Source organism: Pyrgilauda ruficollis, unplaced genomic scaffold (assembly GCF_017590135.1).
Source record: "Pyrgilauda ruficollis isolate IOZ18807 unplaced genomic scaffold, ASM1759013v1 scaffold268, whole genome shotgun sequence".
Taxonomy (NCBI): domain Eukaryota; kingdom Metazoa; phylum Chordata; class Aves; order Passeriformes; family Passeridae; genus Pyrgilauda; species Pyrgilauda ruficollis.
The window spans coordinates 106,298-130,029 of NW_024524022.1; the positions used below are offsets into that span (position 1 = coordinate 106,298).

General features: G+C 55.9%; 3 protein-coding genes and 1 long non-coding RNA gene across 5 annotated transcripts; 2 read left to right on the top strand and 2 right to left on the bottom strand.

The window, feature by feature from the left end:
• Window positions 1–2,926: 2,926 nt before the first annotated feature.
• Window positions 2,927–6,876, bottom strand: LOC121355749. Its single transcript, XR_005955460.1, has 3 exons — window positions 6,779–6,876; window positions 3,890–3,930; window positions 2,927–3,224 (listed from the first exon to the last, which is right to left on the bottom strand). It is a non-coding gene; the product is annotated as an uncharacterized LOC121355749 (long non-coding RNA).
• A 3,278-nt stretch (window positions 6,877–10,154) lies between these two features.
• HSPB2 (heat shock protein family B (small) member 2) lies at window positions 10,155–12,174 on the bottom strand. Its single transcript, XM_041471424.1, has 2 exons — window positions 11,938–12,174; window positions 10,155–11,042 (listed from the first exon to the last, which is right to left on the bottom strand). The coding sequence occupies exons 1-2, from the start codon at window positions 12,029–12,031 to the stop codon at window positions 10,591–10,593; spliced, it is 546 nt and encodes a 181-aa protein (XP_041327358.1). The 5' UTR covers window positions 12,032–12,174; the 3' UTR covers window positions 10,155–10,590.
• A 1,625-nt stretch (window positions 12,175–13,799) lies between these two features.
• On the top strand, window positions 13,800–16,589 carry CRYAB (crystallin alpha B). Its single transcript, XM_041471404.1, has 3 exons — window positions 13,800–14,263; window positions 15,173–15,295; window positions 16,245–16,589. Exons 1-3 carry the CDS (start codon window positions 14,066–14,068, stop codon window positions 16,446–16,448), a joined length of 525 nt encoding a protein of 174 aa, XP_041327338.1. The 5' UTR covers window positions 13,800–14,065; the 3' UTR covers window positions 16,449–16,589.
• Window positions 16,590–19,429: 2,840 nt separating this feature from the next.
• FDXACB1 (ferredoxin-fold anticodon binding domain containing 1) lies at window positions 19,430–23,662 on the top strand. 2 transcript variants are annotated; one of them, XM_041471428.1, is made up of 5 exons: window positions 19,430–19,827; window positions 20,822–20,978; window positions 21,118–21,321; window positions 21,747–21,905; window positions 22,224–23,662. In XM_041471428.1, the coding sequence occupies exons 1-5, from the start codon at window positions 19,587–19,589 to the stop codon at window positions 23,380–23,382; spliced, it is 1,920 nt and encodes a 639-aa protein (XP_041327362.1). In that variant the 5' UTR covers window positions 19,430–19,586; the 3' UTR covers window positions 23,383–23,662. The 2 variants fall into 2 exon arrangements, with proteins under 2 accessions (XP_041327362.1, XP_041327363.1); XM_041471429.1 differs by having other exon boundaries at window positions 19,430–19,823.
• The last annotated feature ends 70 nt before the right edge of the window (window positions 23,663–23,732 follow it).

Consider the following 23,732-nt stretch of genomic DNA (forward strand, 5'->3'; position numbering starts at 1 on the left):
TTATCTCTGCCTGAATGCCAGGGAACAGAAACCAGGCTGGACATGCTGAGCCATTCTCCGTCCATTGTGGGGACACAAATGGGCATGGGGTGGGTGTGTGGGCTAAAAATAACTTTTAAAAATTAAATTGCACTTCTCCCTTTGTGCTTGACTTCCAAGTTTCCAGCTGCTTGTGGCAGGGAAAGTTTTTTGCTGTCAGTTTTACACAAGAGGTGCCTCTCAGTGCTGCTTTTGCAAGAAGCCTCTCACTAACAGGAAAAACCTTCAGAATTCTCCCCGAATTTTCGAAAGGAATCCTCTGCCCAGTGACTCCAACCCCCTTGGGGCAGTGACACCCAAAGGATGTCACCAAAGGGTGCCCCAGCAGTGCCCCTGGGGTGAGAGAGCCCAGCCAGGCGTGGTGGCACTGGGCTGGTGGCACTGAGCTGGTGGCACTGGGCTGGTGGCATTGCCATCTCCTGGCCACTTCCAGCATGACCCCAGCCCTTGTCCTTGCACACTTCTGGTCACTAAATCGGGGTTGGAAGGGTGAAAACAAAGGAGGAATTCCTGGGGCAGGGATTCCTGGGGCAGGGATTCACCCGTGGGGTTTGTGGGGCCGTGACTGCAGCAAGAACCCAAAGAGCTGCCTAAGGCCATGGCTGCACTCGTGTCACTGACCCCAAACTCCTCTGAAGCACCAAAAGGGACAGAAAGGACACCGAAAAGGCTGCTGGGAACTCACAGAGGCTGCAGGAGGCTGAGGGGGGTGGCGGGGCCCCGTGCCCATCAGAGTCCCCATGCTGGATGTCACCTCAGTGCCAAGGGGGGTCCCAGCACTCCTGAACCTGAGGGGAACAGCAAATCCACCAGGGATTGGGATGGGATGGGACTGCGGTGGGTACGAGGACCCGCACCCCCGGCCCTACCTGCTCCCGGCGCGTCTCCGGTTGCCACGGGAACGGGGGCGGGATGGCGCTGGCTCCGCCCCGGCATCGGGGGCCGGGATTGGGATCGGGATCGGGATCGGGATCAGGATCGGGATCAGGGAAGCCCCTGCCCAGCCCCGCACCGCCGCCCCAGCAGCGGGACCCTCTGTGTGCCCCCAGCCCCGCAAAGCCTCGCCCAAAGTGCGGATTTCTCAATTAAAACTGAATATTGCGTCTTTAATGATACATCAGCACTCGTTTGGCACACACGGCAAGCGCGGGCAGTACAGGCGATTTTAATATTCAGTGCAAAACAGAGTCCTTCAGGAAAATCTCTACTGCAGAACACGTGGATTCCACAATTCTCCATGGAAAGCCAGGGGAAAATCTCCGGAATGGGAGCGTGGAATTGTCTCTAGGATGAGCTGTGCTTCCAGGAACAGCCCCGAGGGTGGTGTGGAAGCCAGAGCTCCTCGGGAATGGGAGATAAAGAACCATTCCAGGGGCTCGGGCACTCATTAAAACACGTAGGAAAATGGGAAGATTGGTCCTCAAACACTTCCACCTTGGCAAACACAGCACAGAAAAATAAAGAGCAGCTTTATTTTTCACCACGAGCAGGAACTCCTTCGTGCTTTTCCCACCCAACTGAGTTATAAACTGCAAAGTTCTGTGTGTTTATAAAAGGAACCATCTCCAAACGTGCCCAGAGCTGCCCCAGAATCTGCTCTGCAGGCCATGACTGAGGAGCAGAACGTGCCAGGCCTTGCTTTAGCGCCTGCAGATGGGGTTTGGGGAGCCCTGGTGCCCTGCCAGTGCTGCCCAGTTTGCACCATTGCTACACTGAATTGTGGACACTATTTCAAATCCAGAAACAGAGGTGGAGCTGACAGCCCCACGAGGTGTGTGCTCTGTGTCACCGGGGTTTATAACCAGGGCTGGCAGCACAAAATGATGGAAAAGCGGAGGCAAAGTCCAAAGTCTTCTCTGCAGCTGCCCAGGGTTCATTCCCAGTATCCCAGGCAGCTGCTGGACTTGGAGAAGTGCCCTAAACAGAGGCAGTGATCTGCAGCTAAACTGCCAATTTCCCCTGGTTTCACTTCCAGTCCCAGCCAGGAGCTCTCTCCTCGCTTGTTTGCACAGGGGAGTGAGGATGCACCTCTGAACAGCCCATCAGTGACAGAAATCGTTCTGCACCCTCCTAATTCTGCATTTCTGGCTGCCAGGTGCTGTGCCCCTTAGTCCTGAATTCCTGGATTCCCCGAGGCAGCACCAAAACCTCCCTTCAGTGCTGAATTCCTGGATTCCCAAAGGCAACACCAAAACCTCCCTTCAGTGCTGAATTCCCAGAGGCAGCACCAAAACCTCGCTTTAGTGCTGAATTCCAGGATTCCCCGAGGCAGCACCAAAACCTCCCTTTAGTGCTGAATTCCTGGACTCCCAGAGCAGCACCAAAACCTCCCTTCAGTGCTGAACTCCTGGATTCCCAGAGGCAGCACCAAAACCTCTCTTCAGTGCTGAACTCCTGGATTCCCAGAGCAGCATTCCCAAGGCTGGAGCTGTGCCACAGCAGGGATTCTCTGCCTGCAGCCCTGAGCCTCCAGCAGCTCTGCAGGGCTGGCAGGAGCTGGCTGCCAACTCCGGGGGCAGCTCTCCCGAGGGCAGCAGGCGTTTTTTCCAGCACAATCAGACGGGAATCTCCTCAGTGAGAATGTCTGAGGTGGGACACACACCTCTCCCAACTCCCAGCCGTGCCCACGAGGTTTCCTTGCACCGACAGCTGCGACCTCCTTTTCCTGCCGAAAGACGAGGACGAGGCCACGGAGTCTTTTAGACCAAGGTCCCGTTTTTGCTGTCGTACTTGAGCCTGGCCCTGGGGAAGTTGAGGGTGGCGTACTCGGTGGCGTTCTGCAGCTGCAGGCTCCTCAGCTCGGCCGCCGAGCGCTGCCCTGCCCTGGAGAACACCTGGATGTCGGCATAGTGGATGCTGTCCTCTTTTGGGACAGAAACTTCCGAGCTTTTTGCCTTTTTAAGCAGACAAAGAATAATTTGGTCACTCCCTCCACAGGGGACACATTCCTATAGGCAGGGGGCAAAAAATGTGGGAAAAGCCACGGGCACCGTGCCCAGGTTAGAGGCTGCCCAGCAGGAGAGGATTCTTGGCTCTGGATCCTGCCCCGTGCCCTCCTGGCCCACGGAGCTCAGGGCAGCTCTGTCTCCTCCACACACGCTCAGGGACTCAGGGAAAACCCTCTGGGCAGCTGTTTACCTTCCTGCCAGGCTGCTGCTGTTGAGCCTCATGCCTCACATTAGCTCCTGCAAAAGAAACAGCAGGAGGTCAGCTTAAACCAGTTTGTTTTTCCACCTTGGGATGCCGCAGTGCTGTGCGGGCTCTCCCCCTGGGCACAAATCAGATTTTCAACTCATCTGACTCCCTCAGCCCTAATGTGTCCAAGAAGAAAGCCTGGGCTTGTTTCTTTGGGAAAAATGAGGTTTCCCAGGATGGCAGCACGCTGTGGAGCACGGAGTTCTTGGCAAAGCCACAGACACAGCACAGAGAGCTTCTTGTCAGGCCCTCGGAGGAGTCAGATCCTCTTTAACTTTGTGATTTCCTCTGCTGCCTGGCAAACATGTTTTGCTCAGCACGGTCCAAAGGCCACAGGACACAGCTTGAGGAATGCCCTTGATCCCGGGAGTGCTGTCAGAGGGATGTTTGCAGCTCCTGCCCTGCTGGAGAGCCCTTGGCTGTGTTTTGAGGAGGGACTGCGTTGTTTTAAAGGCACTGCTGAAGTCCCTTCCTTCCCCAAATTCATGGCACATCACCCTCCTTGCTTCAAGATTTAAAGAAATACTGCCTCAAGCTTCTCCTGAGGAAGGTTCAGTGCAAAAGGAGCGTGGGAGGGGAGCTCAGCCTCAGGCTGGGCACGGATGTCACCTCCCCAGGGGCTCTGTCACTCACAGCGCTGTCACCCACCCTTTACCTTGCTTCTCCTTCTTCCTCTTGAAAGGTGAAGGACACTTCCTGCAATCAGAGAGACACATCAGCCCTGAAAAAAGGTCTCCGAATTTTCCACTGCAAGAAAACTGAGAAACAACTTCTAGCTTCAACTGTAATGTACCAACTTTTAGTGATTGGAGAACAGCAACATGAATATGGTAATTACAGTAGTTATGATGGGCTATAGGTAGAAGTCAAGGTATAGATTGGTTCTTATGAATGAAGATGCTCAGCAAAGAAAAGTATAGAATGCATTGTAACCAAAATTAAAGGGTCCCCAGGCTGCCTGCAGCTGGAGCTGACAGCTGTGGGCACAGGCTCTGTCACCCACACCCTGGCCTGCTGTGACATCTTGGGTACAATAAACTGCATTTGGAAGAGCTGCCTGGAGTCCCACACCCCTCATTTCAGCTCTTACAGCAGGCAGAGCCCTGGGTGGGCTCAGGGAATGCTGCGTGTCCCACAGGCTGAGCCCTGGCACAGAGCAGTGCCCCGGGCAGGGCTGTGCCTGTGCCAGCTCTCCCAGGCAGCTCCAGGGGTGTGCAGCCATGCCCTGGCACTGCAGTGGGAAAACAAAAACCCCGGGAATGCCGGCAGGGAGCTCTGGAATGGGCAGTAATGATTAACCAGCCTGGGCAGGCAGAGGCAGTTTGGGCAGGACAGGGTGGCCGAGGCTCCAGCGCTGCCACAGGGGCACCTCCTGCCCTCCACGGGCAAAATCCAGGCGGTTCTTCCCAGGAATTTGGGCTTTAACTCACAGCAGCACTCCTCTGTGGGACTCTCACAGCCTCCTCCTCCTCCTCCTCCTCCTCTGTCTGCAGCGTCTCCTCCTTGCCCAGGTTTGTGTGGAGAGCACTTTGCCTCCTGCCAGCAGCCAGGCAGGGAGGATTCCACCAAACCAGCACGTTTTGGGACATTTCCCTTCCTGCCAGCAGGATTCCACCAAACCAGCACCTTTTGGGACATTTCCCTTCCTCCATTTCCCTCCAGCACCCAGGCATGGAGGGTTTCACCAAACCAGCACCTTTTGGGACATTTCCCTTCCCCCATTTCCCTTCTTCCATTTCCCTTCAGCAGCCAAACATGAAGTATTTCACCAAACCAGCACCTTTTGGGGCATTTCCCTTCCTGCCAGCAGGATTCCACCAAACCAGCACCTTTTGGGGCATTTCCCTTCCTGCCAGCAGGATCCCACCAAACCAGCACCTTTTGGGACATTTCCCTTCCCCCATTTCCCTTCTTCCATTTCCCTTCAGCAGCCAAACATGAAGTATTTCACCAAACCAGCACCTTTTGGGGCAGAAGCAGCAGGCTCCCTCCCCTCTCTGGGCAGACATCCCAGGCTGCCTCCCTCGGTGCAGGGAACATTGCAGGCAGTGTGTGGGCTGCAGCTATTCCTGTCTGCAGGATAATCACAGCCAGGCATCTCCCCGGGAATGGGGACACGTGTGGCACGGGAAATGGGAGCAGGGAAGCCTCTCCCCTGCTCTCCAAAGCGGGTCAGGCAGCTGGAGCTCCCAGGCTGAGAGGATTCTCCAGGGCAGCAGGCACAGCCCCATTCCTGCACTGCTGCCTGACTCTCCCCGTGCCCAGGCCAGGCTGATTCCTGCCCCACACAATCCTGGGGCCTGGATTTGGGCAGCTTGCCGTGTCTGTGCCACTCTAGTGCCACTTGGATGGTGAGAGCCTGGGCTTGCCCTGCACGGGGCAGAGGAGCCGGACCCGAGGGCACAATTCCTTCATCAATGACTTCCCAGACAGAATCGATTTGCTGTGACAGCTTTTCTTTACAGACCTCAGACTGTGCCCCGGGCATCCCCTGACCGAGCCCTTGCCTGCTGATGCCCTGGGTGCCTCATTTACCCCCTGCCACAGGGCAGAGGAAATGAAAATGGGAGTTTTGGTGGTGGCCAGCTTTCCACCTCCCACCTCCAACTCCTGTTCCGAAATCCCAAACTCCTCGAGGCTCAGGGCTTGGAAGAAGCTGGCTGTCCTCAGCTCCTGAGCCTTCCTCCACTAGGTGATGCTGTGCCTCTTGGAATTATTAACCACCGGATGAATTTCTCGTACTTTGAACAAACGCAGGAGAGAGAACGCCCTGGGAGCTTAGTCTGAAATTCACGGCTCTTCCCCTGGCAGAGCTGAAAATATTCCCACAGCGAGTGCTGCCCTTTGCGAGCAGGAGGTGCAGGGCACAGCAGGAGCCAGGAGGGATTAAAGTGCCACCCCCCCTGCCAGGGAGAAAGAGCCACAGCATCTCAACAACGTGGATTTCCCGAGCAGAAATAAACCCGGACAGACGCGGGCAGGGAGAGGGGCTGGGACAGCTGCGGGCAGGACGGGGTGGCTGAACCCCTCAAAGGGACACCTTATGGGAGCTCTGGCATGAGCAGAGAGATTTGAGGACAGCGATTTGAGGACAGGGATTTGGGATTTCCCCAGCTCCTTCCCAGCTGCTGGGCGGCTGCATCACCCCAAGCTGCCCCTCCCGTCCGGGCTGAGATGTGACAAGCCCCCCTTGTCCCAGGGACCCCTCAAAGGGACGCCTTATGGGAGCTGTGGCATGGGCACAGCGATTGAGGACAGCGATTTGCGATGTCCCCAGCTCCTTCCCAGCTGCATCACCCCAAGCCGCCGCTCCCGCCCGGGCTGGGATGTGACAAACGCCCCGTGTCGCGGTGCCGCCGTGCCCCGGGCACCCGCAGAGCCGTGCTGCCGTGCCCAGCTGTCCCCGGCGGGCAGGGACAGGGCTCAGAGCCCCGGCCAGCCCAGCACAAGGGCGCGGAGCTCCCGCATCCTCCCGGATCCCGCCGCTGCCCGGTGCCGCTGCCCGGTGCCCGGTGCCGGTGCCCGGTGCCCGGCCCGCACTCACCAGCGCCAGCCGCAGCCGCACAGGTTGCCCATGTCGCTCCCTCCTTCCCCGCCGATCCCGAGCTCTCCGGGCAGGCTCAGCTTGTATTTCCTGGTTCCTGCTCGGCCCCTGGCTCTCGGGGAGTGTCTGCCAGTGTCGGGTTTCGGAGCGCTGGCCCCGTGTGCCATCTACCGGAGCTGTCCCCGCTGCCGTGTCCCCTGCGGCCAAAACTCGCCTTTGTCACCCGTCCCTCCGCTGTCCCTCTGTCCCCGCAAAAGGGGACGGAGGAGGGACTTCAGACAAAAGGAGAAGCCCCAGGGTGGGAGCACGGTGCTGCTCCCGCTGCCCATCCTCGCACCCCGGGGAAAGCTGTGCCAGGTGTGGCACACCTGGGAACCAGAGGATTTCCTGCAGTTCTCTTCTCAGTGAGGTCTGCTGCTGCTGCCCCACGGCCTCAGGGACGGTGGAAATCCACTTTCTTTCAAGCTAGCTGGGTAAAAGGGTTCAGTTCTGTGCCTCTGAGAGTGCAGGGTCCCAGGAGAGCCCCCACAGCCTCAAGGAGCTGCAGAGCAGCTCTCAGCTCAGCCCCAGTGGGTCAGGTGGGAACAGGGACCTGCATTTCACCTCTGTGCCCCGGGTGAGACCCCTCCGAGTGGCCAGCCTGAGTGACCAGAGCCCTGGTCACTGCTGCACCTAAGGATTGGGTAATTCCTGGGACCTTGTCTCAGGCAGGTCTAAGAGAACAGATCCTCCTGAAAGATATAATTTAAATGTCATTCTCGAGCAGCAACTCTGCCCACAGCCCTGACCTGGCAGCCAGCCCTGGTTCTGAACAGGTCTGATCCCTCGAGGGGTGTCCAACAACGGGGTGAGCATTAATTCACATTTCCGTGGCAGGAGCTGGCTCTGTTTCCTACTCCAGGTGTACCCACGCTCTCAGCCAGGCTCACAGCCCCAGCTACCCCCTGCCCCAGGGCACAGCAAGGCTTGGACCTGCCCAGGAGTGGCAGAAGGAGCAGGATTCTGCTTTGGAGGGGTCACAGCTGGCTCTGGGTGAGCAGCACTGTGACCTGCCTTGCTCTGACACTGCTCCTCAGCTTGGGGCTGGAGAAATGCCACAGAATTTAGGATTAGATCTGTGCAGACAGCTGGGATTCAGTGTTCTCAGGCTGCTGCAGAGTCCAGGTGCTCCCAGGAGCCTGTCCCTGCCTGGGAAGCTGCAGACTCTGTGTCTCTGTCTCTGTTGTTTTAATGAGCCAGCGTCTGTTGTGATTTCTGGGATAACTCAGGCTTTGTTGCTTTGTGGGGAAGGAGCAAAAAAAACCGGCTGGGAGCCTGTTCCCATCAGCCTCTCCCACAAACACTGGAGCTGCCGCTTTGAGCTCCAGCAGAGAAACAGAAAAGCATCACAAACACTGGCGGGGCCGGCAGCGCTTGGCTGCCACCCCGCATTCCCTGCCGGCGGTGTCTGCGGGGATGGGAGCGGGGACAGCCTGTCCTGCAGGGGACAGCGGGGACAGCCCTGCCCGCCCCGGGCACTGCCAGCCCCTGTCCTGCATCGTGACACAGCTGTGACACCAGCACGGCACAAGAGCCCGGAGGGGAGAATGAGCAGGGGACAGCAAAACCAGGGCCAGGAGAATGAACAGGGGACAGCAAAACCAGGGCCAGGGGACAGCAAAACCAGGGCGAGGGGAATGAACAGGGGAGAGCAAAATCAGGGCCAAAGCACAGAATTGGGTAGTCACTACTAATTCTGGGCATTTTTATGGCAAAAGGTCCCTCAGGCACCAGGACAGGTGTGGTGCAGCACACAGGGCTGGCATGGTCTATCAGAAATGCAGAAGAGAGCTCTGTGCTGGTCTGGGCACTCCTTTTGTCTCAGAATCCTCTCCCAGGGCAGCCCCAGAGCTGTTTCAGCCCCCAGAGCTGCTGAGCAGGCACAGAAGGCACCTGATGGTCCAGGCTGTGCCACGTGTGCCAGGCTGTGTGGGTGCTCTCCTTGCCCATCACCTGCTGGCCATCCCCCGTCCCCAGCCAGGGCAGGAGCTCGTCCCCATCACAGGAAACCTGCAGGGAGCAAAGGGAAGCACTTTTGCCAGAGCAGGGGCAAAGAGAAGCCTTTTGGAGCTGCTGCCAGAGTGTGTCTGTGGGTCTGAGGAAGATTTTAGGAGGGGAGTGAGGAAATGATGGCCATGCCTGAGCCCACACACACCCTTGGGGCTCTGCCCCCACCACAGGGCTCAGGAGCTCAGCCCTCCTCATCTGGGGTCTGAGTGAAAGGTGATTCAAAGCCCCAAGCCCAAAATTAAGCTGGAATTATTATTAATGACTTAGACAACGCCTGTTGGAAAGGTGATTTTTTATTTTGGCAGTTTATCTGGTTCTACTCCAGGGGCCAGGGCAGGAGGTTGGGCACTGAGGGCAGCAGCTCTGCCCTGGGCTCAGTGCCCTCGCTGTGCCCCCTGAGCCTGGCAGGCAGGGCTGCTCCTCGTCTGACTGATCCCCAGGGCAGAGAGCTGAAAATAGCTGGGCAGTGCCCTGCTCTGCATCCCACTGGGCCTGGCAGGGGGCAAAAATCATCCTGATATCCGTGTTCCAGTCCCAAGGGATGTTTTGGGCAGGGCCTGAGGGGGCATTCCTGCCCCGGGGTGGGCAGAGCCACAGGGAGTGGGGGAAGTCACATCCCCCAGGATTTTGGAGCCTCCCCTCCTCTCTGTAGGGAGAGCAGCACCAGGCATGCCAGGCACCCCCAAATTTAGCCACTGACACAGCATTTTGTGTGCCTGGCTTGGCTCTGACGACACAAGGGTGGCAACTGTCACCTGCTGAGCCCTGGGGCCGCCGGAGCGGCAGCTGCCAGCGCAGCACACACGATCCCTGTCCCCACCACGGGGACATTGCTCACGTAGCACACAGTGTCTGCAAAAGGGGCCAAATTCAGCCCCTCCCTGCCTTCACAGACAGGGCTGGGGCACCAGCCAGGCAGCTGGGGTCTGAGCAGAGCCTTTCCCGTCAGGATTTTGGGTTCAGTCCCCCCACAGAGGGCTGTGTGTGAGGGATGTCCTGCAGCTGAAGGGCTGAGCAGGCACAGAATGTGCTGGGCACTCATTTGTGCCCCATTAACTCGGGCTCCTTCCAGCTGCAGCTCTGGAGATGCTCAGGGACCTTCCAAGGGCTCATCACTCCTCTCACCTTTTTGTCCTTGAGGTCACTCTGGTGAGGTGGTCACACCTCACTCTGGGCTCCCTGAACCAGCAGCTGGGGTGTGGCACAGAGGTGGCACAGTCCCTCCATGTCCCCACTGGTGCCACTTCCACAGGTGAGCCCAGTGCCAGCTGGGCACTGTCCACCCTCCCTGCTGCACAGGAGCAACACGAGTCCAAGGCAAACAAGAGAAGAGCAGAGGCAGATTTATTCCTCTCTCCTCCTGATTGCTGCAGGCACTTTTACAGACCAACACCCACCTTGCACAGCCACCAATCTCAGCCTCCAGCTCAGGAGCCAGGCACTGGGATCCCCTTTTCTCTTCCCAGTGCCCTTCTGGGCTAGAGCTCAGTCCATTGAGACACAGCCTCACAGTTAAGGGTGAGAGCAGAGCTGCCTGCATGCTCGCCTGACCTAGGAGAAAACTTGCATTACAGTCACTCACACTCACACTTCAGTCCCACTCTTTTTTCCAGTTCCAAGTTCCTTTTGTTCCCAGCCATCAGCCTCGAGAAGCAGAAGTGTGGCTGCCTCAAGGCCCTGCTAAACTCTGATGGTGAGGAACAGGGGTCTGGCACTGCGGATTCCCCATCCCTGTCCCCCCCACCTTCCCAGATCTGCGGCCTTTAGGATTTTTCCTTCTCTTTTCCTTCCTCAGCCTGTTCCTCCTTCCCCACTGGCTGCTCCTGCTGGGTTATCTTCACCTCGTTGACCCTGGCCTTCACCTCCTTGCCCGTCCGGGGAGCCACAATGCTCAGGATGCCATCGTGGGACAGGGTGGCCCTGACCAGCAAGGGATCCACGTCCAGGGGCAGGATGTAGGTCCTGGTGAACTCCCTGGAGACGAAGCCGTGGCGATCAGCCTTCTGCGGGTGCTGCCCCACCACCTCCAGCAGGTTGTCCACGGTGCGGACGCTGAGCTCGTCGGGCAGGAACTGGCAGACGTCCAGGAACACCTGGAACTTGTGCTGGTTCAGGCAGATCTCCGAGGTGCCCCTCTCCAGCTGCTTGTTGATGCGGGGTCGGATGTAGTAGCCGTGGTACAGGGCAGGGGCTAAAATCTCCGACGGGGACACACCTGCAGAGGAGACTCTGAGTGAGGAGTTTTCCGGCTGGAGCAGTTTGGGACCTAGAGAACACCTTGGCTTTGCCACATGCCCACAGCAGGGGTGGAGTCTGCTGCAGTTCCCACCTTTGTGCCCCTAAAACCAACCCAGAGCCACATCCCTGCCAGCTGCTGCCCAGAGCTGCCAGCGAGCCCGGGGCTGGCATCCAGCTTCACATGTTGGGTGCACAGGGAGGGCCTGCTGTGGATCCCTCTCCACAGCCAGGGATGGGCATGGAAACTGCTGATGGCGAACAACTAAAGGCCTTTTGTGTGCCATTGTCCACAGGGCTTTCCTTGGAGCTTTTTGCCTTTTCACGCTGTTGTGCTGGTGCTGAATGGTTCTGCTGCTGCCCACATTCCTTCCCCTCGGCCAGCCACTGCCCAGCTTTGTGCTGAACGCCCCAGCTCAGCTTTTCTCCACATCCCCCCCGGCTGGAAAAGCTTCCCCCCCCTCCCCATGTTTTCACAGCATGTGCATGAATGCCAGAGCATGGCTGGCACGAGGGAGGGAGGGATGGGCAGCACAGGGCATGGATGGGGAAGTGGACATGAAGAGAGAGACCCTGGCTATTCCCTGGCTATTCCCTGTTTTTTCCCTGGCTATTCCCTCGCTATTCCCTGGCTATTCCCTGGTCATTCCCTGGCTAGTCCCTGGATATTTTGTTTTTTCCCTGGTTTTTCCCTGTCTATTCCCTGTTTTTTCCTGGCTATTCCCTGGCTGTTCCCCCTTGATTTGATCTGGGTTCCTCCACTCAAAATTCCTTCCCCCTCTGAAGCTCAAGCTCCCCAGAGGGAATTCCACCAGCCCTGCAGCAGCAGAGGGGAGAAAGTTGCAAAGAGGGGGGGATCCCTCCTCCTTCCTTACCTTCTCCAAAGTTCTGGTCGTAGATCTTGCTGGGGTTGGCAAACTCGTACTCAGAGCTCATGGGGTAGGCGTGGGGCACGGTGCGGGCGGCCATGGCGTGTCCAGGACAGACACCTTCCTTCTTCCCTTCTTTCTTTCTTTCCTTCTTTCCTTCCTTCTTTCCTTCCTTCCTTCCTTCCTGTCTGCCTTCCTTCCCAGCCCTCGCTGCCTCTCCGAGTGAGGGCTGCAGGCTGCAAGGCTCCAGCTGGGTGGATTCCAAAGGGAGGAGTGAGTGAGTGATAAAAAAGAGGGACCAAAATAGCCCCGTGCAGGCCCCAGGATGCCTAGGGGGGCCAGGGCAGCTTCTCGCTGCATTCCAGCAGGGAGGGCAGGGGACACCTTGGGGACACCTTGGGGACTCTTCCCGGAGCAGGGGGTGATGGGCAGCCAAGCCCAGCCCAGACTCAGGGGCTGAGGAGAGCAGGACAGACCCCAGGCTCTGCTGTTCCAAAGCAAGAGGGGCTCGTTGGAGCAGCTCAGGGAGTCCCTGGCACTGGAATTGGTGGCCCTGAGCCCCCGTGGGTGGCTGGGGCTTGTTCAGCCCGTGCAGTGAAGCCACTGCCCACACCCATTGCCCACCTTGAGCTTGGGGCTCAAAGCCCTCCCGTTCCCTCTGTGAGGAGCCTGATCTCCCCAGGAGCTGAGCTCGAGTCTGCTGCTCCTTCAGAGGTGAAGGGCTGCAGGAGGGAAGCAGGGATCCAGGTCCCACTGCTGTCACCTCCCCAGCCTGAACCCTGCCCAGGCTCTTCCCTTGGCCAGGGTTTGGCACAAGGCCATGGAGAAATGCTGGTGCCAGTTAACCCAGACTCTGAAGCTGGCCTCAATCCAGTTTTACTGAGCAGGGCTGGTGGGCTGCTGGTGCTGCAGCAGGGGAGGAGTGTCCAGCTGAGCTCTGCACACCCTGAAAGCAGAGATTTCCTTGAGCCCTGCAGTGTGGGAGAGCAGGTGCAGTGCTGCTGATGTAATGGGGACTTGGAGAGGGTATTTATGGCCTGGGCTGCTGCACAGAGCAAATCCTGCTCCCTATTCTTGCAGGCAAGCCGAGAGGAAGAGGCTCAGAGCCTTTGGCAAAGGGCTGGCAGAGCTGGCAATGCCTCTGAGGCAGAAATTGTGTTTAAATTGCGAGCTCTCACAGGCAGAGAAGCTGTTGCTCTTCAACAGAAGCTAAGCTAAACCCATTCCTGTGATTTGGGTTCACGGGCAAGGCAGGAATTAAAATAAACGGATGAATTGTTAGGGGGCAAGCTGCAGGAAAGCAGGTTAGTGCAGGGGCAGAGGTGTTCTGCACCCCTGGGTGCAGGGGCAGAGTTTCTGCACCCCTGGGTGCAGGGGCAGAGGTGTTCTGCACCCCTGGGTGCAGGGGCAGAGTTTCTGCACCCCTGGGTGCAGGGCAGCACCCTGGAGGCCGTGACCATGCCCAGGTTCTCTCTGGGCTCACAGCGTGGGGTTCTTCCCTCCAGAACAATGTGCTCTGCAGTCTGCAAAAGACAAGAGGTGTTGGTGGAGAGATCCTCCTTTATTCACACCCACCATGAGGGCAGCAGGGCTCGCTGGGCTGCACAGCTGCAGTGCCAGGATCCCAGCAAAGCCCTCCTGGCACCTTCCCTAGCCCTGATTTTGGGGCTCCCTTTGCTGCCGGGACAGGCTCAGCCCTGCTGGGTGATGCTGAGGTCCTGGGAACAAGGGCCCCTTGTCCTGCTCCTCCTATCCAAAGATAGGAGCTGCATTGATCCCGCTGGCATCCAGGGCAGCTGGACCACGGGCCAAGCCTGCCCAGGACTGTGGATAAACAGCACGTGGGCAGCAGGGCGGGCACCGGGCCATTCTGCCTTCTTGCTGCCCCATTGGGCTCCTCTTCCTCCTCTCCCCTTCCCCCTCCTCCTCAGCAGCGAGCTCAAATCCCTCAGACAGCTACTGGGCACCGCCGAAGGGCCCAGCCCAGGAGTGGGACAATAAAATCCCTGACACCACTGTTCAAGAGGCCTCGGGGGGGTGGAAGGCCAGGCCAGCTGCACGGGTATAAAGCTGTCCCCGCTCCCGGCACGGCACTGCAGCACAGTTGTTTGCCAGGCTCCTCCAGCGCTCTCCAATGGATATCACCATCCACAACCCCCTGATCCGCAGACCTTTCTTCTCTTGGTTGGCACCGAGTCGTATCTTTGACCAGATTTTCGGGGAGCACCTGCCCGAGTCGGAGCTGCTCCCTGTTTCCCCCAGCTTCAGCCCCTTCCTGATGAGATCCCCCATCCTTCGGATGCCCAGTTGGCTAGAGACAGGACTCTCGGAGGTAATCTTTGCTTCTTTGGGCTCTTGGTGGCTGCTGGGGGCCCAGGAGAGCTGAGAGCTTGGAAGATGCTCCTAGGTGTTTTTTTTTAAGGAAGGAGGCTGGGGGAAAGGTGCTGTGTTTGCACCTCTGCGTTGTTTGGGATGGAGCGAGTCTGGCCATAGTGATGGGGACAGAGCTCAGTGTGCGTGGCAGATCACCCTAGGAGCAGGCAGAGGAAAGAAGGGAACCTAATTTCCCTAATTTCTCTAATTTCTCTAATTTCCCTAATTTCCCAGTCTGCTGCACCAAACTTTCAACCCCACTCCCACCCGAGAAGTGAAGAGCAGAGGGGCAGTGGGGTCCTCATGCCAAGCCGTGCAGGAGCCCATGGCTGCTGAGGGAAAAGGGCCTACTTTAAACAATCACTGCCCTGAAAAGCAGCCTTTTAATAAGATCCAGGATCCAGAGGATCATGGAGCAGGCACCTCCTTCCTCCAGGGGCTGAGCCAAGAGGCTTTTGCCTGTCCTGCAAGTCAACTGTCTTCTTTACAAGGAGCTTGAGGAGCTATTCCAAGCAGAAGGAGTGAAAGTATTATTTTAATCCTTGCATAATGTCCCTCTTGATTTAGTGACCTGGGTCTTGCTGCCCAGTGAAGCAGCCATAATGAAGAGTCAGCTTTAAGTCAAGGGTCAGTTTTAACTAATTCAGGTGGAGAATCTCAGGTCCTGCAGTGATGGGCATTAGCACAAGGCCAGCAAGGGACAGAGCCACTCAGATCAGATCCCAAAATAAAGGTCAGTGTGCGTGTAGAGACCAGCCTGAGTCTTGACCCACTGCATTGTTTTTTAAGCTGAAACCCTCACCTGCTCTTTCCTGAAGTCACCTCCTTGCTTTTGCTCTTTTCTGAAGTCACCTCCTGGTTTTTGCAGATGCGACTGGACAAGGACAAATTTTATGTGAACCTGGATGTGAAGCATTTCTCCCCTGAGGAGCTGAAGGTGAAGGTGCTCGGGGACATGATCGAGATCCACGGCAAGCACGAGGAGCGCCAGGTACCCCCTGCTTTAATTCACCTCTGAGGGAGTCACTGGGAACTCCCTCAGCCCTGGTGACTGCAAAACAACCCCCTGCTCATCTCAAATATTTGTCATTTTTTAAATCAAGATGCTCCATGCAATCCCCCCCAGCTGATCCCAGACAGGGCAGCAAGGGGGTGGAGGTTTATTGCTGATGTTGCATGAACTGTGAACTGAACTGGAAAATCATCTGTGAAATGGGCATTTTTGGGCTTCCCCTCTTTCTGGGAAGAGGCCAGGAATGCAGGGAGGTGTCCAATGAGCTAAAAATTAACTGTAACAATCAAGCCACATAAAAAATCAGTGCATTGTTCTGTGTGTTACCTTTCCTAGGCCCAGCTATCAGTTTCTAATCCTTAAAGTTGTGTTCTGCTGTCATTCATCCCTCTCCCTGCTGGCTCTGGAGACCTGTGTGGACACTGGGCAGGCAGAAAGGCAAAGCCATGCCCAGAGCTGGATGGAACAGCACTTCCCCGTCCCCAAAGTAGCTGTGTCCCTGGAATTGTCACCCCTAGGAGCACAGCGTGTCACCAGGAGATGCAGTGCTCCTGCAGCACGGGGGGCCTGTAATCCTGACACCATTTCTGGAATCCTTTTTGGCTAAGAAGACAAATCAGACACTGAGGGTCTCGGGGGCAGGTGTGGCTGGAGTGGCACCTGGGGAATGGCACACAGAGTGCAGGGGAGCCTCTGGCTGGCACGGGGTGGGCACAAAGCCTCCCCCTGTAAACTCTGCAGGCACTGCCCCACTCCGGCTCTTTAAATAGGGCAGCTCATCCTCAAAACCCTTTTAACTCCCTCAAAATCTTTCCTTTGAGAGCCCCAACTCCCTTTGAGCAAGACCCCGTGGTTGAGGCGGCACCGGGCGAACCCTCCTTAATTAAAAGGCTGTGTGGTCACGATTTTTCTCCTCCCCTTCGCTCAGGACGAGCACGGCTTCATCGCCAGGGAGTTCAGCAGGAAATACCGGATCCCGGACGACGTGGACCCGCTGACCATCACGTCGTCGCTGTCGCTGGACGGGGTGCTGACCGTCAGCGCTCCCCGCAAGCAGAGCGATGTCCCCGAGCACAGCATCCCCATCACCCGCGAGGACAAACCGGCCATCGCAGGAGCCCAGAGGAAGTGAGGGCTGCTCTGCTGTCCCCAAAGCCACCCCTGGAGGGCCATTCCAGAGCTCTTTCCTCCGCCAGGTGCCGGCTGTACTGAACGGCTGCTCGTATTATTTATGCTGAGTAAGTTTACTAACGAATAAAACCATGGAGAAGCAGTTTGGATTGGTTTGTTTTGGGTTGGGTTGAGAAAGGTGGAGAAAAGGTGCAGGGCAACATGGTTTTTGGGTGGCAGGTGTGCCCAGGACAGCTTATCTGGGTGTTCAGAAGCACTTTGCTCATCACACCTTGTGTTCTCTCTCCCTTCAACGCTGCCAGAGGATTTCAGAGTGTTTCACAAGCAACAGGAGAGTTTCTCCCGTGGAGATTAAACTGGTAAAACAGCTCCATGCCAATTGCAACCCATCTGAAGTGTGGGGATTTGATAACAGCTGGCTGCAAGACAACTGTATCTTAAATCTCTCCAATGATTCATGTGATGGAGAAACATCCAGGGGCTGCAGCCAGTTCAGAGCAGCTTCAGGTGAAAACTGCAGGGCTGCAGTAAACACACATCTCCCCAAAGAGAAGGAAAACATCTTGCTCTGGTGATGCAAATCACATCCCTTTGAAACTCTGCTGTTAGTGCCCTTCAAACACTGAGCAGGATCTGATGTCTACAGCAATAATCTGATTTACGCCAGCATTGCTGAGTGATACAAACCACTACTAAAGTCCTTTTCAGGCATCTTCATCTGCCTAGCACCTCTCTTCAAAGGGGTAGAAAGGCAAGTTTGGATGACTGGAACTGAATTTCTGAAATTGATCTTCACAAAGGACAGATCTGTCACACAGATCATCAGTTCAGACCCAGTCATGACCTATTTTCTGTGTTCCTTACACCTGCTGAGACAAAAGTTCTGTTAGCAGGGCTCACAGCACACCTCAGCTGAGCAGGGAGGACATCCTTCCATGGCTGTAGGTGAGAGAAAGAAAATGAGCACTCTGTGATGCAGGGTCGCTGTCAAACACCCCCAATCCCCCCTCATTTCGTAGTCTGCTCTTTCCTATTAGCTGGTTCTAATTAGCTCTCCCAGCTCAGGTGTTAATTGGGCTTGTCTGGCCAGACACAACCTCTGCACACATGAACAAACCCCAGGCAGAGATTAAAAATCAGGAAGAACATTTCCCACATGGCTTTCATGGTCTTGGTGCTGAAGGAAATCACAGCACCGCTGGTTCCTGGGGTTTCTGCTGCTTCTCCTGCTTCCTTCTTGGTCCTTCTCCACCTGCAGGCCTGGAGTGCAGCAGCACTGGGCAGCTGGGCTGCACAAAAGAGGTTCCAGCTCAGGGTAGTGGCCTGGAAATCAATGAGGTTTTTGTTCAAATCCTAAAAGAATCAACATTGAAAGGAAGTAAATGTAAAATAGTAAGAATTTAGCCAGAAAGTGCAACTGAGGGAAATGTTTTTTACAGCACAGGGGTTTTGTCAGGCTCAAATCAGCAGCCAGAAATGGGAATTTTGAGTGAAAGCTCTCTGGGGATAAACTGGATGAGGTCAGCCAGACAAGAATACTTGAAATGCAGAACCACTCCCTGAGTGACCTGAAATACCTGTTCTGGGGTGGCACAGGAGCACAGCCCAGCACGGGAGAATGACACAAAACATCTCTGTCATCTCCAGGCACAAACATCACCGAGGAGCTCCTCACATCCAGCAGATCATCCCAGTTCTGCTCACGTACAAGTTCCTCTCTGATGTTCCCCTCTAATCTGAAGCAGGTTTTTTCCAAAGCAGTGAGGGTGCTGAAAAGGAAAACTCCCATTTAGCATGGCTAAATATAAGTTTGGAGGGGTTTTTCATAATTATTGCAATGGGAAGGTTGTGTGGTAACTATTTTCTCAGTACCCAACACCTCTCCAGGCCACTGCACATCATTTAAAATAGACAAAATGATTCTCTCAAGGCCACAGTGCCCAGCACAGAGCTCACAAATTGTGGCAGTGGGGCTGTGCAGGAGCTCAGCTGTGCCCATTTCAAACCTTCCTCTGTCATTATCTGTGTGAAACACTGTCCCTGCCCTGTGGGCCAGCTGTGGGCACACAAATGGAGCAGGTGACACCCAAGCCTGGCTGTTGTAGATATTCTAGACCATAATTTCCTTCCTTCTCAAAGGCATCACGCACATATGTGAGGCAGGGTAATTAATTTACCTTGTATCATCCTCTTGAGGAATTAGGGACCTTCTTATTACCCCTTGCAATTATCTGACACCTAATGATGCTTCCAGCACCTTTCCACTGCTCCTCTTCTCTTTTTCTTCTCTTTCTGTCTGCCTCTGCTTCTCCCCTTTGGGAATTCGAGCAGCACAAAGATTGTCAAAGAATAAAAATTACAGGTACAGGCAAAGGTCAGTTCAGAGGAGGCCACCAAATTGATTCCAGGGTTGGAACACCTCTGCTATAAGGAAAGGCTGAGAGAATTGGGATTGTTGAGCCTGGAAAGGAGATTTCAGGGTGAATTAATTGTGGCCTTGCATTACCTGATGGGAGCCCCCAGGAAAGATGCAGAGAGACTGTTCCCAAAGACCTGGAGTGACAGGCTGAGGGGGAATGGCTCCAACCCGACAGAGAGCAGGGTTAGATTGGACATTAACATGAAATTTTACCCTGTGAGGGTGGTGAGGCTCGGGCACAGGCTGCCCAGAGAAGCTGGGAAGTGCTGGAAATGTATTAACAAGAAATTTTACCCTGTGAGGGTGGTGAGGCTCGGGCACAGGCTGCTCAGAGAAGCTGGGAAGTGCTGGAAGTGTTTGAGGATGGGGCTTGGAGCAACCTGACCTGGGGTAGAGAAAGGTGTCCCAGCACAAGATCAGCTTTAAAGCCCCTTCTAACCCGAACCATTCTGTGTCTCTGCGAGTCTGCGACTCCTCGGCTTTTTAAAGAGCTTTTTTTTTTTTTTTTTCTTTGAACGCAACACCCATTTCCTGTTGCACGGCGGCGGGGCGAGCTCCCCGAATCCCCGCTCCCGCTGCCGGGGAAGCCGCGGCGCATCCTTTACGGGGACACCGCCACCTCTCCGCGCTCGGGGGAGGAGCAGCGGCTACCGAGGAGTCCCCGGGGATGCCCGCGGGGCCACAACGCCACCAGCAGTGGCCGCTGACCGGCCGCACGTCATGAGCGAGCGCCGGTGGCTGCGAGCGAGCGCCCGGGGCTGCGAGCGCCGCTCCCGGCCGGGGCCATGGGGCCGCCGCTCCGCCGCGTCCTGCTGCTCGGAGAGGGCAACTTCTCCTTCGCCGCGGCGCTCTGCGGGGCCCAGGCCACGCACGTGGTGGCCACTTGCTACGAGAGCGAGGAGGAGGCGGCCGGGCGCGGGGGAGCGGCGCGGAGCATCCGCCGGCTGCGGGACAGCGGTGGGTGCGCGCCGGGGACGGGCTGGGGATGGGCACGGAGCGGCTGCTGGGAGCTCTGCTGTCACCCTCCTGCCATCGCTGTCAAAGCCCCTTCCCAGCTCCGTTCCTTTCCTTGTACACGCTCCAACCCCTCCACATCCCTCCCGGCTGTCCTTTCCCCATCTCCTGATCACAGAGGGTACCAAATAAAGAACATTATCTGTCGGTGCGTTCCCCATTCCCTCACTTTCCTGCCCAACAGGGCGGGCAGGGCCAGGGCGGGGATGGACCCTGGCTCGGACCTGGGCGTGAGGGACCGGGACGGGGTGAGGGACGGAGCCGGGTGTGAGGGACGGACCCGGGTGTGAGGGACAGGGACGAGGTGAGGGACGGACCCGGGTGTGAGGGACAGGGACGAGGTGAGGGACGGAGCCGGGTGTGAGGGACAGGGAGGAGGGGAGGGACGGGACCGGGTGTGTGGGACAGGGACCGGGCGGGTGGGTGATGGACCCGGGTGGGCGATGGACACAAGATGGGTGATGGACCCCGGTGTGTGGGGCAGCACTCTCCCTGTCGCGGTCCCTATCGCCGTCTCGGTCCCTGTCCCTGTCCCTCAGTCGATCCCTGTCCCTGTCGCTCTCCCGCCGCCGCATGGAGCGCGCTGCCCACACCCGTGATCGCCGCGCCCCCCCCCCCCGCCCCGCTGCTCTGTGCCTTGGAGCCCCCCGCTCCTCCAGGCGTCTCAGGGGAGGGACTGGAATTGCCCAGCTGGCCAAATGAAATGCTTTAAAATCTGATCAGGATGAAATAGTACTGAAACTATTATTTTCATCTGTTTTCAGAAGTTTCTGCTGCCTTGAAAGAGAGCAAAGAGCAAAGAGAACCCCACGGGGCTCCCTGGCGTTCCCAATGCTCCAGGCAGCTCTCACTTACTTCAAAACGCCCTGGAGAATTTACATTCCCACCTTTGTTTAAAATTTTCCTCCGATAGCCAGCAGAGCCTTGTTTTGCTGTCGCAGGAGCCGAGGTTGTGTTTTCCGTGGACTGCACCAAGCTGAAGGAGCACTTTTCACCGGGAAAACGGGAATTTGATCGCATTTATTTCAACTTCCCTCACTGCGGGAGGAAGGCCGGGGTGGTGAAGAACAGGCAGCTCCTTGCCGGCTTTTTCCATAGGTGAGTAAACCCGAATTAATTAATTCCGTGTTAATTACCGGCAGTGGCACAGCTTTTCAGCCGCGTTCCGGGTGTTTTTCGGGCGCTGGGGGATTTGGGGCTGTGCAAACAGGATTTTCTGCTCTGCTTTCCCTCCCAGCTGTGCAGAAGTGCTGGCACAGGAGGGACAGGTCCACGTGGCCCTTTGCAATGGCCAGGGAGGGACTCCTGCGGATCAGCCCAGGAGGGAGTGGCACAACAGCTGGCAAATCGTGGCTGTGGCTGCAGGAGCCGGGTTTATCCTGAGCGACGTGCATCCTTTTAAAGCAGAGACTATCGATGGATACAAATGCACAGGTTACAGGTAACCATCGTGTGGCAAAACTGGAATTCTGATGTCTGTGCTCTTAAAGTGCCCCAGTGCTAGAATATTCTTTTAGTGTCTTGTTAGCTGGAGTGGAACTCCTTTTAATTTTCCTTGAAATTTTCCTTGAAATTTTCCTTGAAATTTTCCTTAAAATAGCTGCAGTTCTTGTTCATCTCTAAGCAGAATAACCAAGATTAAAATGCAAGCTTCCTGCCAAAGCGCCCTCTAAAAATAAGACTATCTGAGGATTTTAAAGGTCAAAAGCATCCGTTTGAGAGCAAATATCAATCTCAGCCTAAAGACAGGAGGACTGGGGGGTGGTGCTGGCAGGGACCTCTGGCCATCATCTGCTCCTGCCTACTTGGGGCATATTAAATATCAGAAATTAGCAGTGACTTTGCTCTGGTTTTGTGTATTTTCAGGAGTCAGGATAAATCCTTCTGTGTAGAGGGTGCTTTGAACCACATTTTCACATGGAGCACAGCACCCCCGTGTTTCACACCTGTGAGCTGCCAGACACAACTGGGAAGCCAAAAAGTTTCTTTTCAAGTGCCAGAAGTCCTCGTGGATAAAATTAATAGGTGAGTTTTATAATTGTTTTCTCTTTGGCAGTAGCAGCTCTCCTGCTCTCAGTGGGAATGCCCAGCAGTGGGGTCAGATAAATGGATATGATGACTGGGAAATCCTTTTTTTCCCCAGCAAATTGCAGTGAATTCTTGATTCTAACCTGCAGACAAACACCAGTGCCCTGAAAATGTGCAACACCTTTGGGGAAAGTCTTGGCTTGGTCAGGTCATTGCTGGCTTAAGAATGTTTTGGGTGAATTGCTGCACTCAAATTATGGCCACAGGGAGGAAATCACAGATGGTGTCTGTAATTTGCACTTTTATTTTTCACAGGGGTTTCCTCGAAGTGAATTCAAGTCATCCAGTAAGGACAATAAAGGAGAAGCTCAGTGCAGGGCTCAGCCAAGTTTTTCCTCTGCAGAACATCAGCTCCTGCCTTCCCCTGCTGCACCAAGGTCACCCCGGTGGTGTTTGCCACTCCAACATCTTCTGGATCACCCTGAGCCCAGGGGAGGCTCCAAGCACTGACAAAATATCTCAGGGATTGACAAACACACTCTTGTGTTCCCATTTTGGCCAGGACACAGATGAGAGTGTACAGGAAGGATGCCCAGTTCCAAAGCAGTTTTACCTCAGGCCTTCCCTGCTGCCTCATGCTCAGGCAATAATAAAAAAAGGAGCTTTTTCCCCAGGGACACTTCTGGTTCTTTCTGGGCCAGTTTTTAGGAAATGTTGGATCACTCCCCACTCCATGCCTGCTTTCCATGAGATGCTCCTTGTGCTTGCAGCTAGCAGGGGCACGGAGAGCAGCTGTGTCCAGATGTTGGTGGATAATATTAAAGCCACCATGAATTCCCTCCACCAGGACATTTCTGGTGTCAAGCCCAGCATCAGCCTGCAGGAAGCAACAAGTTTTGGAACTGAGCTAAGTGACTTTGCTGCTTTTGAAAGGCAGCTTGGTGAAATCCAGCATTTCCTCAGTGTGGGGACAGACCCTGACCCCTCAGGCTCCTGTGTGGGGGTTATCAGGACGGCTCCTGATGAATTAAAAAGCCAGGAGCTGGTTGTTGTCTCTGCCTCGCTGAACCTTGACCTCCTGGCCATGCTGCTGTGTGGAATATCCGACTGGAGAATGCTCTGGACATGGGACAGGCGCTTCCTCAGGCAGTTTCCTGAGGGAGAGTTGAGGCTTTTCAAGAGTTTTTCCCTCTATCCACCTTCCTACGTGCACGATGTCAGCTTCTGGGTTCCTGACGGGGAGGTCTTTGATGAAGTGGCTTTTCACACCCTTGCCAGGAGGGTGTCAGGTGAAATGGTCGTTTCCATCCAGCTAAGGGACAATTTCCAGCAGCCAGGGACAGGACGGAGGAGCCTGTGCTACAGGGTGACTTTCCAGTCCTGTGACAGGGCCTTGGGCTGCAGGAAGGCAGCGGAGATGCAGCTGCACTTTCGGGAGGAAATCCAGCAACACCTGGGTGTGACCCTGAGGTAGAACAGAACACCTCCCGTGGTTTGCAGGGGCTCCAGCAGCTCCTGTGCCACTTTGGGACCTGGAAAATGTCACCTGCATGTCCGTGGACCTCACGCTGTGTTACTGCAGTGCCTGTCACAAGGGCAGGGTGGACTTTGAGCACCTGTGGGAGTTCCTGTTAATGAGGGCCAAGCACTCCTGTTCTCTCTGTGTGTGTAATGAAACCTCGTTTTGTAAAGTGGAGCGTTTCTTTCCTAGGGTCCTGTGAGAGGGGATTAATCTCTTTACTAATGCAAATTCCTCCTGGGACGAGGTGAGGGACGGGACCGGGTGTGTAGGACAGGGACCGGGCGGGTGGGTGATGGACCCGG

What these genes read in the sequence shown, in the direction of transcription:
- CRYAB (XM_041471404.1), top strand. Translation starts at nt 14,066, where the DNA reads ATGGATATCACCATCCACAACCCCCTGATCCGCAGACCTTTCTTCTCT. An exon ending in TAGAGACAGGACTCTCGGAG is followed by an intron (nt 14,264 to 15,172) that starts GTAATCTTTGCT and finishes TGGTTTTTGCAG; the next exon opens with ATGCGACTGGACAAGGACAA. An exon ending in GCAAGCACGAGGAGCGCCAG is followed by an intron (nt 15,296 to 16,244) that starts GTACCCCCTGCT and finishes CCCTTCGCTCAG; the next exon opens with GACGAGCACGGCTTCATCGC.
- FDXACB1 (XM_041471428.1), top strand. Translation starts at nt 19,587, where the DNA reads ATGAGCGAGCGCCGGTGGCTGCGAGCGAGCGCCCGGGGCTGCGAGCGC. An exon ending in TACAAATGCACAGGTTACAG is followed by an intron (nt 21,322 to 21,746) that starts GTAACCATCGTG and finishes GTGTATTTTCAG; the next exon opens with GAGTCAGGATAAATCCTTCT. An exon ending in CTCGTGGATAAAATTAATAG is followed by an intron (nt 21,906 to 22,223) that starts GTGAGTTTTATA and finishes TATTTTTCACAG; the next exon opens with GGGTTTCCTCGAAGTGAATT.
- HSPB2 (XM_041471424.1), bottom strand. Translation starts at nt 12,031, where the DNA reads ATGGCCGCCCGCACCGTGCCCCACGCCTACCCCATGAGCTCTGAGTAC. An exon ending in CGACCAGAACTTTGGAGAAG is followed by an intron (nt 11,043 to 11,937) that starts GTAAGGAAGGAG and finishes TCTCCTCTGCAG; the next exon opens with GTGTGTCCCCGTCGGAGATT.